This window comes from Geospiza fortis, unplaced genomic scaffold (genome assembly GCF_000277835.1).
Source record: "Geospiza fortis unplaced genomic scaffold, GeoFor_1.0 scaffold70, whole genome shotgun sequence".
Lineage (NCBI taxonomy): Eukaryota > Metazoa > Chordata > Aves > Passeriformes > Thraupidae > Geospiza > Geospiza fortis.
In genome coordinates, this window is record NW_005054317.1 from 3,369,285 (window position 1) to 3,382,726 (window position 13,442).

At 41.4% G+C, this 13,442-nt stretch overlaps 1 protein-coding gene across 1 annotated transcript in view; it reads right to left on the reverse strand.

The window, feature by feature from the left end:
- Window positions 1-10,219, reverse strand: part of SLC25A26 (solute carrier family 25 member 26) — an 81,371-nt gene extending 71,152 nt beyond the window's left edge. The window contains exons 1-2 of the mRNA XM_014306680.2: window positions 10,056-10,219; window positions 8,414-8,523 (exon numbers count right to left, since the gene is read on the reverse strand). Coding sequence (XP_014162155.2) covers window positions 8,414-8,440 — 27 coding nt within the window. The 5' untranslated portion in view covers window positions 8,441-8,523; window positions 10,056-10,219. The remainder of the gene's footprint in view (window positions 1-8,413; window positions 8,524-10,055) is intronic.
- Between the last annotated feature and the right edge of the window lie 3,223 nt (window positions 10,220-13,442).

Consider the following 13,442-nt stretch of genomic DNA (forward strand, 5'->3'; position numbering starts at 1 on the left):
TCTACGATCCTGTTCAAAGAGAAGCAGCAATAAATTGGGATTTTTGGGGTTTTTAAGTGTAACCTGCATTAGCCCTGACTATACTGCTGCAGACAAAAGCTACCTTGGAGTTCAAGTTTGCTTTGTTGTTGCTTTTCTGTGTGTTTTGTTTCTGGAGTTTTTTTACTACAAAAACAAATGCTGCTTACCGAATAGATTAATATGTCATAAACTGAATGTCTCAGTTTCTGTGTCAGATGCTCCCTTCCAAGTAGGAAGTTACTATTTTTAATCTGAAACATGAAAAATGTCCTTTTCCCTTTCTCAGATAAATGAATTGTTAAAATAATAGGCAAATTTAAAATTGAAAGGTCTTAAATTGCACTGATTTCCTTTGGATCTGGAGAATAAAGGAGAAATTTCCCTCTTAGTTCATGTCAAAGGCTCTCAGCAAAACTTGAATTCAGCACTGCAGCTTTCCATGCCTCTTTAAACCCTGTAAATTTATGCTTGGTTCTTCAGCTCTCCCTGGGATGCCCCTCTTCAACAGAAGGGAAAAAAGACTGCAATATTATGAGATTAGCAAAGTATTTCATCTTCCAAATAAATGCTTCTAACTGGTCACAGCTCTTGGGTTGCAAACATTAGCTAGCAGGGAGCACGAGCTGTGAGCTGCAGATGGAAGATGAACTGCCTCACCCTTCCCGCCACCAGAAAAATGAGCAAAAAGAGGAGGAACATGAAATATCCTCGTATTCATATATATGGTTTCATATATTCCTTGGACAGAGCACCTGAACTGCTGCAATCACAGACCCAAAACATTTCAACCACCAATAAACCTTCATCTAAATAACTGCTGCCCTTTTGACCAAGACAGAACAAAAATACAAGTTTCTCTGGTCAGTAATTCACTGTGGGTCACAACTGCAGCTGTGAACAAATCCTTCCACACGTGCTTGTCAGCAGGCTGTGCCAGCTGCCAGAGCACAGAGAATACAGAATGGAAGAGTTAACTCCTGTTTTAATGAGGGAATTGTCTCCAGGGATGACAGAAAGTGCCCCCTACATGTACTGTCCACTGTCTTTAAATGCCAGCCCCAGGGAAAGTGTTCACCTTCAGCACAAAGCCTCAGAATATGCTAAATCTTATTTTCCCCCACACAGCACAGAGTGCCCTTCCTGCACAGTGCAATTCAGTCCTGGGTAAAGCTGCTGGGGTCATCAACAGGTGACTCCACTCCTAATTTAAACCCCATGGAGAGAACAAGTTTTGACTAATGGGCTCTGGATGGGAAAGTTTAGACAATGCCAAGCTCTTTGTCCAGTCTTTTCCTCTGACTGACACAACAAGGTCTTCATTAATTTAACTGCAGTTCCCCTGTATGCTGGCAGGAAACATTTCTTCAAAGAACAATCTCACCCAGCAAGATCCCTCAGATCTCAGCACCTCCCAGAGCTTAACAACATATTATTTCAGAGATGAGACCATTCACAGGGACCAAATGTCACAAGCATTTGGAAAATTGGAGTTTCTGCACAAACACTTTCAACTTCCTCCACGTTCCCACCTTAGATGACTTTACCTGGAATCTGCAGAGCTGTTTTGCAGATTTATTTCATCCTGTCATTTTCAAATCTATGACAGCTCTGGTTTATTCCTTCCCAGAGCTGCCTCCTTCCTGCTTCAGAGCATCATCTGCAGCACCACACACTTGTTCCTCCACAATGGCCATCTTGGCTGAGCCTTTTCACCTCAGCTGCCTGAAATCCCCATCTGGCTCCTAATCCATCATTTCAGGAGCCCTGTCAGGGCTACTGGGCTCCTGTCCCTCTCAGATTTCCTTCCCCACACATGGCTCTTCAGTTACCCAGATCCATTCCCAGCAAATCCTGCTGTGGGTTCCCTGCCTACCTTTCCTTTAGCCATGTCAGATACACCTCAGAAAACTTCTGTCCTCCAGCAGTGGGAATTTGTGCCAAGCTCTGTTCACAGCAAGGAGAAACTCTTACTCCAGTTACATCAGCTGACAGGCAGAGAACAGGGAAAGTCTGTGAAGCTGACAAGGCTGACACTAAAAACTTCTTTGCAGAAGTACTTCTCGCTGCAGATGTTTTTAAAGTTTCTGTGCTTTGCATAAATCAATTGGTCTTTTAACATTTAAGCAATGTAGAGCTTTGTTTCCTTCTTAAAACTAGACCTAAAACTTACCAAAAGTAGCCTGATGTTACACACCTCTTGTACTCCAGCACAAACTGTGTCCCAGGGATTTTGAAGTTCCTCACTACAATCACAAGCAGTTGGTTTAAACTCAAGCACCAAAATCAGGCAGCTGAATAACTTGAAAAAAAAATCTTCCTTAACCTGGTGGATGCTTGAGTCATAAATTACTACCACATTTAAAGACAGAAATCCTTAAAACCTAAGAAAAATAGACCCTTTAAGTCAATGTACAGAAGCATCTGCATGATCCAATCTATTCCAGCAACACTTTCACCATGAAAGTCTGTTAAATTTCTTTTAAAAGGCTTAAGACACTCATTAAATCCAGCAGCCAAACCATTCTTTCAGCAAAAGTGGTGTGGTGCATCCCATCCAGCATAAAACTGTTGCCAAGCAGCCAAGTGGGGTCAGGCTGAGTTACAGGAGGACAGACAGTAATGAGATTCCAGGCAAGAGAACACAGGCAGTATTTTCTGAAAACACATTAAGTCTCCTGTTGAAAGAAGACTAGTATTTTGCAATTTGCTCACTCTCTTGGGGTTACATTGGCCCAGAATATGGAAATTTCAACTACATTGTATTTTATTAAGTATTTTTCCTTTAATTGATACCTTACTCTTTCCTTCAGCCTTTTCACTTAAAGAATTATGGGCTTGTCCACATATGGAGCTATTCAGAGTTATTCCTGACAAACTCTCTATAGAACATTGGTTAAGGTAAGTTTATTCCAAAGTGTCTCAAACATTTCCAAAGCTGACTGGTACAGCAAGTCAGGAAATCCATCAGGAAATACTTTACACTTATAACTTTTAAATCCAAATTTGCTTTCCTCTGAGCTGCAAATACTTTTGAATCAACTGATTATCAGCCCTGTGATCAAAAGACATGAAACCATCAAGCTGTACTGCAGAGCAGCATATTCTCTAAGCCCTGAACTGAGCAGGTAACACAAAGCAGTGTGGGGAGAGCAGCTGAAGAGGATGCACTACGTGCAGTTAGCATGGAGCACACAAGAGAAGATCAGTGTGGGTGGCTGGCTAAGTATTTGACAGTTCTTAATTTGCTGTTTCAGCCTCTAATTGCATGATGAATTTGTTGGCAGCATTCGTGGATTCATGCTCCCATTCATCTTTATTTACAACCAATTCCCAACCGCTGCTCCGAGTTTCCATCCATACTCTGCTCTTTCTCCACTACCTCTCAAAGGCAGCAGTCTCACCTTCCCAACCATCTCCTAACCACTGCTTCTGCATAAGGATTTGGCAAAAATCCTACAGCATCTGTATTGCAGACCTGACCTCACATAGCTTCATGTATGAATATTTCAAACCCCACCACGATTAATTCAGAAGACCACCAACGTTGCTGCACTGCTCATCTTGCCAGGGTTGGAGTGTTCCCTTTCTCAAAGCCTGTGTGCAGCCAGATTTGCACAGCAAAAAAGGCACAGTCACAGCTAAAATCACAGGTACTGATCAATGAAAATAAAAAAAAAAAAGTTTCAGTATTGTGGAAAAGGCCCCATCACACTTTGACTGCTGTCATTTGCACACTGTTCATGAATACTATGATCTGCCAGCACATGCCACACTGGTTGAGAGGAGATAGGATGTAAAGCACAAAATGCAGGACAGTTTTGTCCTTTTATTAGTTCAGCTTTTAGAAAAGGGATAGCTAAAATATTCAAAGCCATTATCCCAAAGTCTAGACACAAGTACTTTATCTCTTCTTTGCTGAACTAAAATCAGCTCTCCCTAAAGTGTCCAGCTTTCCTGTTGAACTGAAAAAGTCACATCTTCCAACACTGCAAGTTTTAGAGTTTGAAATACCTAAAATCTTAACTTCCTGTCTGATGTGAGTAGCTGTCTTGTCTCTGTTAGATTGGGCTCTTGCAAGCTGATCTTCCAGAGCTTACCATGCTGTAAAGCCCTGGCCAATTATCCTGCTGGAGATTTTCATTCCATTACTCTGCGGATTTGTCTGACTCATGCTTCTGCCTTCTCCTCAGAACAGGCATTAATATCAACTTTCTTCTCTGACCTAGCCAGTTACTCTCCTGGAATGCACACCAATACCCTTTTGGAGATTCCCACTCTTCTCTTAAACTGAAACTGGTTAACTGTTTCAAACAATGCAGCCAGGGCAGAGGGATGAAGTGGCTGATTCGTGGACAGAGATAGACAACAGTGTTGTCCATCATGTCTAGAATGCTTCTTTTTATGCATTAAAAAAAATCCACAAGCATAAAATAAAGTAAAACATACACTTGGCTCTTTTATTTGAATTAAAAGCACACTTAAAATGTCATTCTACAGAATCGTGATTTGTAAATCTGTAAACTTGCTTGCATTTGAGCTTGCTTCTTCTAAGAAACAAGTTCATACTGGAAGAGAAGGGTAAATGAATTCCCCAGAAAGATAACTCCTGCATTAAGAAGTTTTCCTATTTGATACATCCCAACAGCAGATAAAAAATTCCAGTTATTAATATGAAGGGTCAGATGCTAATCACAGATGAACCACACACTTTGCTCTTATCACAGAAGTACCTGAAGTGGTAACACACTGGAATTCCAAGTGAGCTTGGAATTTCACCTTGAAATACCTGTCCTCACCTTGCCCTGTGGAGTCACATGATCCCTTCTCCCCACTGAAGTGACAAATTTTGACCTTTTCAAATCTCCAGACTTTTAATCCCAAAGTACTCTAGAAACTTGCACAAGGACAAGAGCAGCTCCATGACCTCAGCTGGTGAAGATCCAGAGCAGGGTCACTGCCACCAGCTGCCAACAGAACAGGACATCTCCCTCCCATTCTGGTCCTCAGTCCTCCCCCTCACTTCCTTTCTGAAAGTCAAGGTGGTTTGCTGTCTTGCAAAGTAGGGGAAAAAAAAGAAAGACAATGTCATCAAAAATAGCCAATCAAGTGCAAAAGGTCAGAAAGATAAGAGTAAACCCACAATTTACAGGCAACAACCCAAAACTTTCACTAATACCTTGCAAAGCCCATATTGTAACCATAACAATATCTAAATATTAGATGGGAAAGGGCTGTTGTCAGCTCCCTTCTCTGGAATGTGAGCCAAACAACTTTATTTTCACCTCCATGGTAAAGCCAGTGGGATGTAAAATTATCTGTGCTGAATCCAAATTAGCTGTGCTGAATTCAGCACTCCTGAGGGAAACCTCATTGGTCAAACAGGGACAATCTTAAACTTGTCCCATAAAACCACATTTGCAGGAGCTTGGTGGGAGAGACTCAGAGGGGGAACTTCTATTCAGCAAAGTTTCTTGTAATTAAAACACACACTCCTATTAAACTGACATTAAAAAATATGTACAGTTAACTCTGGGCCTGCAAGACACACATGGTAACTACTGAAAATGGGCACTAGGAGCTTAAAATGCTACTCCTTCTCAGAGTTACTTATACCACCTTAGAATATTAAAAGTAACATTTCAGAACATCTGGTTTTCCTTTCCACTCCCTATGATATCACGTTTTCCAAGCACATTTGGCAGCTCACTGTAAAGATACAGGCAGACTAAACATACAGGGCAAAGCAGAGTCAAGATGAAAAATTCCAAATTCCTGGATGCAGTCAGTGTGTTTTCTATCTCCAGATTTCAGTTACACAAGTGGCATAATAAGGGCTTTTCCCCCATTGCCAACTCATGTATCCTTCAACCTTCTCCTTTCTTGATGAGATGATACACCATGTATCTGCCCTCTAGAGTTTTGGATGTGCCTTTGTAAGCAGTTTTTAATATATTATGGGATATTCAGAGTCCCTATACAGCGAGATTCAGTTGTAGGAAAAAATAATTATGCTGAGCAGGGTGAGATTTTGTATGTACTTTTCTTTATCTCACTCTGGGAGATGAGATTAGTTCTCTATATTCCTCCTGCCTAAAAGGAAAAAAAAATCAAACAAAACACTGCTAACAACCCCTGCCTTTTTATTGCTTGGCTTTGTCTCTCCCAGCCTGGAACTGGAAAAATGGACCAAACCAGTTCCAGAGGACTGTTTCTCCTGTAAATTTCCACAGCCTGTAAACAATACAGTACAGTGGCTGTTATAAAAACTAAAAGTTCCCATTTGACCGATTTCTCACATATATTTTATCATATCTTGAAGCAACCTTTGTATCTCTTCCTCTTTACCTATTTTATTATTTTTAACAGGTCACATTCAAAACACAGATTAGTCACCACAAACACACATTTAAGATTTGCACAGACTCACATTTTATTGGTGCACAAGAAGGTATCTGACTCATTTATACTCACCAGTGAAGGAACAGCAAACCTAGAAATCCATCAACACTTTCTTGCTCTAAATTCTGATTTCTCTGTTTTGCAAGAAACCAGTGTGGAAATACAAAGACATGACTTAAGAATCCTAACATGACAGTCTTTGGCTTAATGCTTCACATTGAAATCATGAAGTATAAAATGGAAGAAAAGTACATATTATCAAAAAAGCTACTGACAAAATAATAGTCCCAGTGGTTATGCCCTGATAGAAACTTAATGACTAGTCAATAAAACTGTAATTATAGCTTTCAGCCTGATGCAATTTGGACTAGTTTATATATTTCTATTGCTCAACTAAGACTTTACATAAAACATACATGAGAAGGTCTTGCTTTGTGCTATTTTATTACTGATTTGTTGTAGCAAATCTCTAAATATCTATCTCAGTTATTTTAGAGCTTAGTCCTCTCCTCACACTCATCACTCCAAGAGGAGAAGAAAAGCCAGCAAAAACAGGAAAATGAGGTGGAAAATGTTTGTTACAACACTGTAGTTCCCACACCATAAAGCCACTCTACCATTTCAGTGGCTACCATTACACATTTCTGTATAATGGTATATAGAGTGGTCAGAGCCAAGCACGTGGGACAGCCCTGAGCAGCTCATTTACCTGTGCTGCACCATCCCTGCCAGCCCCAACATGAAAGCAGCAAGTGCCTGAGCTGTAAAGGTCACAGACCAGCACAGGGAACAAATGGCAACAGGCTTTGTTGGAAGGAGTCATCTGTAGCCAGCTGGGCTTTGGCTGCTGCTGATCCAATTACTGGGTTGTGATTTTCTCACAGGATTCTCAGAGGCACAGGGAGTGCACCATGAATAACTTATTCCACAAAGAAGAGACTTTTTCTTCTGGTGGATTTTATTGCATAGCACTGGCACCTCTTCATGAGTCCCATTGGCATTTTGCTTGATTCTGCAGTAGCACCTGAGAAGCTCTAAACACCTCCTGGCTCTGCTGTTCCATGACACATCAGGCAAACAAGGAGTTTTAGGGCTGTGCATTGGTGGTAAATAACCTCCTGCTGATTTCTAACAGCCTTTAGAGGATCCTCATGGAAATAAGTTCTGTGCATTGCCTTAAGTTAGAAGTTACAACCTGACAGCACAGGCTCTAACCAAGCTCAGAAAGAATCCACCTGAGGCAGCAACACAAACAAATCCCACCCAGCCCTACCTCTATCACCTTCTATCTACCCCTACCAGAGAGGTTATAGGTGCTGCACTCATCTATCTTCATGCACTTGGTATGTTAAATTAAGCTTCCTGGCTAAATCTCATTCAATCTAATCAGTAACATTTCCAGAGAAGAATAAAAATTACTTGGGTGCCAAAGCTGATCCCACAGAGAGCAGGGAGAGCTGAGCTGCTTCCCATGGGAAACAGCCAGGCTGTGCTGCTGTAGCTGTGAGGCACCTGGTGTTCAGCTGAAATAAATGGCATCTCCACACTCCTGGTAGCTTGGGACCAACATACACCTAAGCTAAGCCCCCATGGGAAACAAAAGAAAAAAGTGTTAATAAAAGCAGAATATGGAACCACAGACACAACAGATTTTTCTGCACTGTGCCATTGGCTAAGTTTGAGTTGCAAAAGAGCCAGAAAAGCCTGTTTGTTTCCATACAGCCCACTTCCTTACCTCAAACCTGCAGAGACCATCTGCTCCCCATTTTATCAGGATACACTGTGCCAAAAACAGGAGAGCAGAGGTGGCCAGGGCTGGCAGGAGGAGCCTGGGGTATTCAGAGCTCAACACCCAGCCCCAGACACTGTGCCAACACTGAGAAACCAGGCTGCTGCAAGAACTGTCACAAGATACGACACCAAACCTGAGTTTCCATAACTGAACGGTTTCCTCCCCTCCCCTGGACACACAAAAGATCAATTTCCTTCTTACCACTTCCCCAAGGGAGGCAGCCACCATGTGTGTTGCAGGGGACAAGTAAGATGAAGATCCATGGGGCAGCACAGATTTCACATTCTCGTAGGTGATAAAAAAAGCAGCAGCTGAAATTCAAGAATACATGCAATCATTGCACTGTTCCTGCATCACAGGGCTGTAGCTAAAATCAGGATATTTTACACTAAAGCAATACAACAGTATCAACAGAATCTGTGAGAGAATTCCTTCAGAAGTTGATGCTTCTGGCTACCCCTGGCAAACCTCCCATTAATATCAAAGGTGTCAGGACTCCAGGCCACTTTGGTAGTGAGCTACAGAAACAGGTTTTAATTAGCCATGGATGTCCAGCACATTTTGAAAAACTGGTATCTTCCATATCCATAAACAGAGTAGAGGGATCATCTCTTGATTGAATTGAATGAATGGTCCTTTTTTGATGGGGGGAGGAAGGAAAAAACAAACAAATCAGTTGATTATTGAAATAAAAAACAAACCCAAAAAAACATAAATTGATACAATTCTGTTATCCTGCAATGTGCAAAACTGTTTCAGTAGCAGTTTATTAATAACTTCTTCCTAGCTATTGTCAGTTAAATATTTTGAATTTAGCTCCATAAAATTTTTTCCAAGCTGCTGAATGATTTGTAAAAGTTCTGTGCAGTGAACAAGAAATGCACAAAACTAAAGTGAGCCCAGCAACTTGAGCTGCTTATTCACTGCAACAGTCAACTACAAAGGCACTTATACCTTAAGGGTTATTCCTTTTCCTAAAGATAATTTCAGTTCTCAGTCATACGTTGGAAAGATAAAACTACAGTGCAGATTTGGAGATGTAAATACTGAAAAAATGACATGTCTTGAGGGGGAACAGATTTTAATTGTAGAGAAGGGCCATGTGAGTTGCCTTCTACTAATCAAAAGATGCTTATCACCTCAAAAGGAGATAACAGAACAGCCAAGATAAAGAACTGATTTTTTTTTATATCACCTTATGAAGGACATCAAACATCTGAAGGTGTCAGTGGATTTGTCAGCAAAGTTCTCCTAACATTTACAGCACAGATTGCTGTTTTTTCATCCCTCCCTACAAAGACAAAATGGACAAAGGCATCAGGAATTTCAGATGTCTTCTCTGCAGGGACTAAAAGTATCTACTTTTGTAAAGCCTTAGATTCAAAAGTCTTCCTGATGTCTTTACAATTTAAGCGTTGCTGTTTCAGGGACATGGGCAGAGCATCCCCAGGGCAATTAATTCAAACACCTGCAGTGCTCAAGCACTTTGAAATTCCATTTATTTCCAGTGCCAAGAAAGAGTGGGTCATGACAAAAATGTCCAGGACAAGCAAGACTCAAGCCCCACTCAGCACCCAGAAATGCTTTAGTGTGCTCCTGTAAGTAAGGACAGGCTTATATCCAGAAATGCTTCCAAGGAATCAGGGTTGCAAACCTGCAGCAGCCTTCACTCCAGTCTTGCTCAAGTTTGCTCAATCCTGGAATTCTAGAAACTGCTCTTCACATCTGGACATGGACTCACAGAATTCAGGCACCCACAGGAGAGGAAGCCACAGACATGAATGTTCTATGTGACATAAATTACTACTTAAAGAAGACAAAGCATAATCCAAAGAGAATTTACCATTTGGAAAGGATCCTATTGCAGTGGAAGGAACACCAGCATAGATGCCACGAAAACCACCAGCTTTCCTAAATCCTTGAGGACTCTGAAGTCTTGTTTTTACAGTATCCAGGGGAAAAAGGATCAAGTCAACACACACACCAGCAACTCCACCAGCCTACAAGACAAAACCATGGAGAAAAATGAATTAATATTCTCACATAAGTGGTCCTTATGTGAGAAACTAAAGCATGTGAAACCCAAAGCACTGCTGACTGTATCCTTGCTGAGATCAGTTTATAAACTGATAGTCTTACACACAACTCAACAGCTTCCCCAGCTGTAACAAGGAGAATTCAACAAAAGAAAGTAACAGATATTAAAACTTTTAAACCCTTTTTAAGGTATTTTTAAAACTATCTCGGTGTTTTGAATAGTGCAAGCAAAGCAATGCAACACTTCCCCATCCACAGAAAAGCCAGACAGTGGATGTCACTTATGAAGAGACAGCACAGAATGACCAACACCTCCAGCAGTCGTGTGATAAAATCAGGGAAAAACTGAAGCAAGTCTGCTCCCCCCTTTGGCATCTCTAGAAAGCACATTGACATTTTCCCAGCAAATGTTTTAATTTAAAATGCTCACACTCCCCCACTGCCTTTGTCAAACAAAGCCTAAAGTATGCCTTCTTTTTCAATTTCTTTTGTGATAAGAGCCTATAGAAGGGAAAAATGATCAAATCATTGAAAGGTTTAGATTGGAAGGGACCTTAAAGATCTAGTTCCAGCCCCCTGCCATGGGCAGGGACACCTTCCACAATCCCAGGCTGTCCCCAGCCCCATCCAACCTGGCCTTGAACATTTCCAGGGATGGGGCAGCCACAGCTTCCCTGGGCACCCCATGCCAGGGCCTCACCACCCTCAGAGTCAATAATTTATCTCTAATATCTAATCTAAACCTACCCTCTCTCAGTTTGAAGACATTCCCCCTTGTCCTGTAACCATGTGCTCTCTCCACCTTGCTTGTTGACTCCCTTAAGGTACTGGAAATCATATTAAACAAAGGTGTTTTCAAAGTTATAAAGAAAAGGGGAAGGGTTTTATCCAAAGAATTCATAAAATAAAAGCCTAAAAACTTGATTCAACTAGGGCTCAATCACTGTGTTCCTAGATGACTGGGTTTTTGGTTTGTTTTTTTTTAATTACCCCATGACATGGTTGATTGTAGAAAATAATTATTTCACAAAAACATGAGGAAAAGGCTGAAGTAAACAGAAAAACTGATTCAAAAGAAAACACCATCAATAGTTAACATCAATCTATTATGAGACATTATTTAGCTGCAGTGCTATTCAGAAAACACAGTTTGAAGGCAACCTCATATAGATCCCAAGAAACAGCTGCAGAGATTTTTAACTCTGCCTGAAAACAAATCATATGTGTGTTACTCCAATGATTTTTTTTCAGGGGAACAGAGGATTCAGAGAGGTGTTCACTATCTACCACTAAAGGTTTAATCAATAAGTTAATTACTCTTTTCATCTAGTTGGCTATTTTGAATGCATTGATTCTTCTTCACTCTTTTTCATCAAAATCCTTATCTGCTCAAAATAGCATTGATCAGATTTAATCAGATTTAATCTGGCCATCTGTTAAAACATGAATCAAAAGTTACTAATTGCTTCTTTAAGTTCTCAAAGTATCTTAAATGTCATTTAAATTCATGAGGTAGCTAACAGAGCACCTGCCAGGGGGTGACAATAGCTGTGTGTTTGCAATAACTGCAGAAAAGAGAAATAAATGCCTTTTGGTTCATAAGGCACCTGGAGCACATCTCCTCCTGTCAGCAGCAGCAGGGTTATCAAAAGAACCTTCACCAGGAGATGGAGCAGGATCAGAGCTCACAGGGTTCTGCAGCTTCCTCCCAAGAGAAGTGGAGGGGCAGCTCCAAGCCCTGCTCCCTGACCAGGGACAGGACCCAGGGAGCAGCTGGAGCTGTGCAGGGGAGGTTGGGATCAGGGAAAGGTTCTACCCCAGAGGGTGCTGGGCACAGCCCCGAGGCTGCCAGAGCTCCAGGAGCGTTTGGACAATGCTCCAGGGCACAGGGTGGGATTGCTGGGGTGTCCTGGGCAGGGCCAGGAGCTGGGATGGATGATCCTTGTGGGTCCTTTCAACTGAGGAGATGCAATGACCCTATAAACTCCATCACAATGATTAAGCAAAACCAGGACCTAATTCCAGCTCATGGAGGCACGACCTCACTGCTCAATGCATCTGCCTCAGAGCATTTGGGGCAGGCAGCTGAACTCTCCTCTGCTGCAGCTTTCCCAAGGCACCACATCCCTGATTTTCCACACAGAACCCACTGGGTGTTTCCAGTGGAGCTGTGGTGACTGGGCTTCACCCCCTTGCTGAGCCCACACATGGAAAAGCAGTTTTTAGGGTCAGGGGCTCCCTGTGGCTCGGGAGAGGCTGCTGAAGACACAAACTGTGGCCATCCCTCAGCTCAGCACCTTGGCAATGCTCAGGCAGGACATCTGCAAAACGTGGAATATGTAACATTTTTCCTAAGTCAGGATGTTCCTTGATTTTAGAGCCTTGTAACTTTCCAGCCTGATCAACAACAAAGGAGATTTAATTGTTGAAACAGAGGACCCAACAGGCTCTGTGTGATGTCCTGTGCTAGAAAGCCCAAATACTTGTCAGTAGAATTGCTAATTTCAGGGCTGCATGTGTTTCAATAATGTCAGACCTAGAGGGAGGTTAACAAATGCTGGGCAGAAGGATGTACCACTGATGGTGGAGACAAAGGATGCAGAATTTATGGGCCACAAGGACATTTGGCAGAACCCCAAAGAAAAGGAAGAAATGAATAAAGACAGCTCCTCAACTGAGCAGAATCAGCTCCCATTGGGTAACAGGGAATTCCAGCATGGGCACATCACAGGAAACCCACTGACCCAAAGGCAGAGAAAGCCTGAGGCTGTGGAATAATGGCAAGCCAGAGACTCATTAACCAACAGAAGATACAATACTAATTAATAAGAGAACCTGTGTAATTTGTAGCAAATGAACATTAATGCTTTTATTCATTAAAGGACAGAAATGCTGAAAAGTTTTGGTGGTGGCAGTGCTGGATTTTTATGGATTTCCCGGGCAGCGACCCTTTCTATGCAAAGAAAATATATATACACACACACATGTATATATATGTGTGTATGTGTATATATATATATATATAAGATATATATGTGAATATGTGTGCATATATATGTGCATATATACATATTATATAGTATATATAATATATTTAATATATAAAAATATTGAAACATATTATATATACACATATAATTTATATTCCCTAAAAACATCTCTACACTTGCACACCGGGTATATCTACACATTT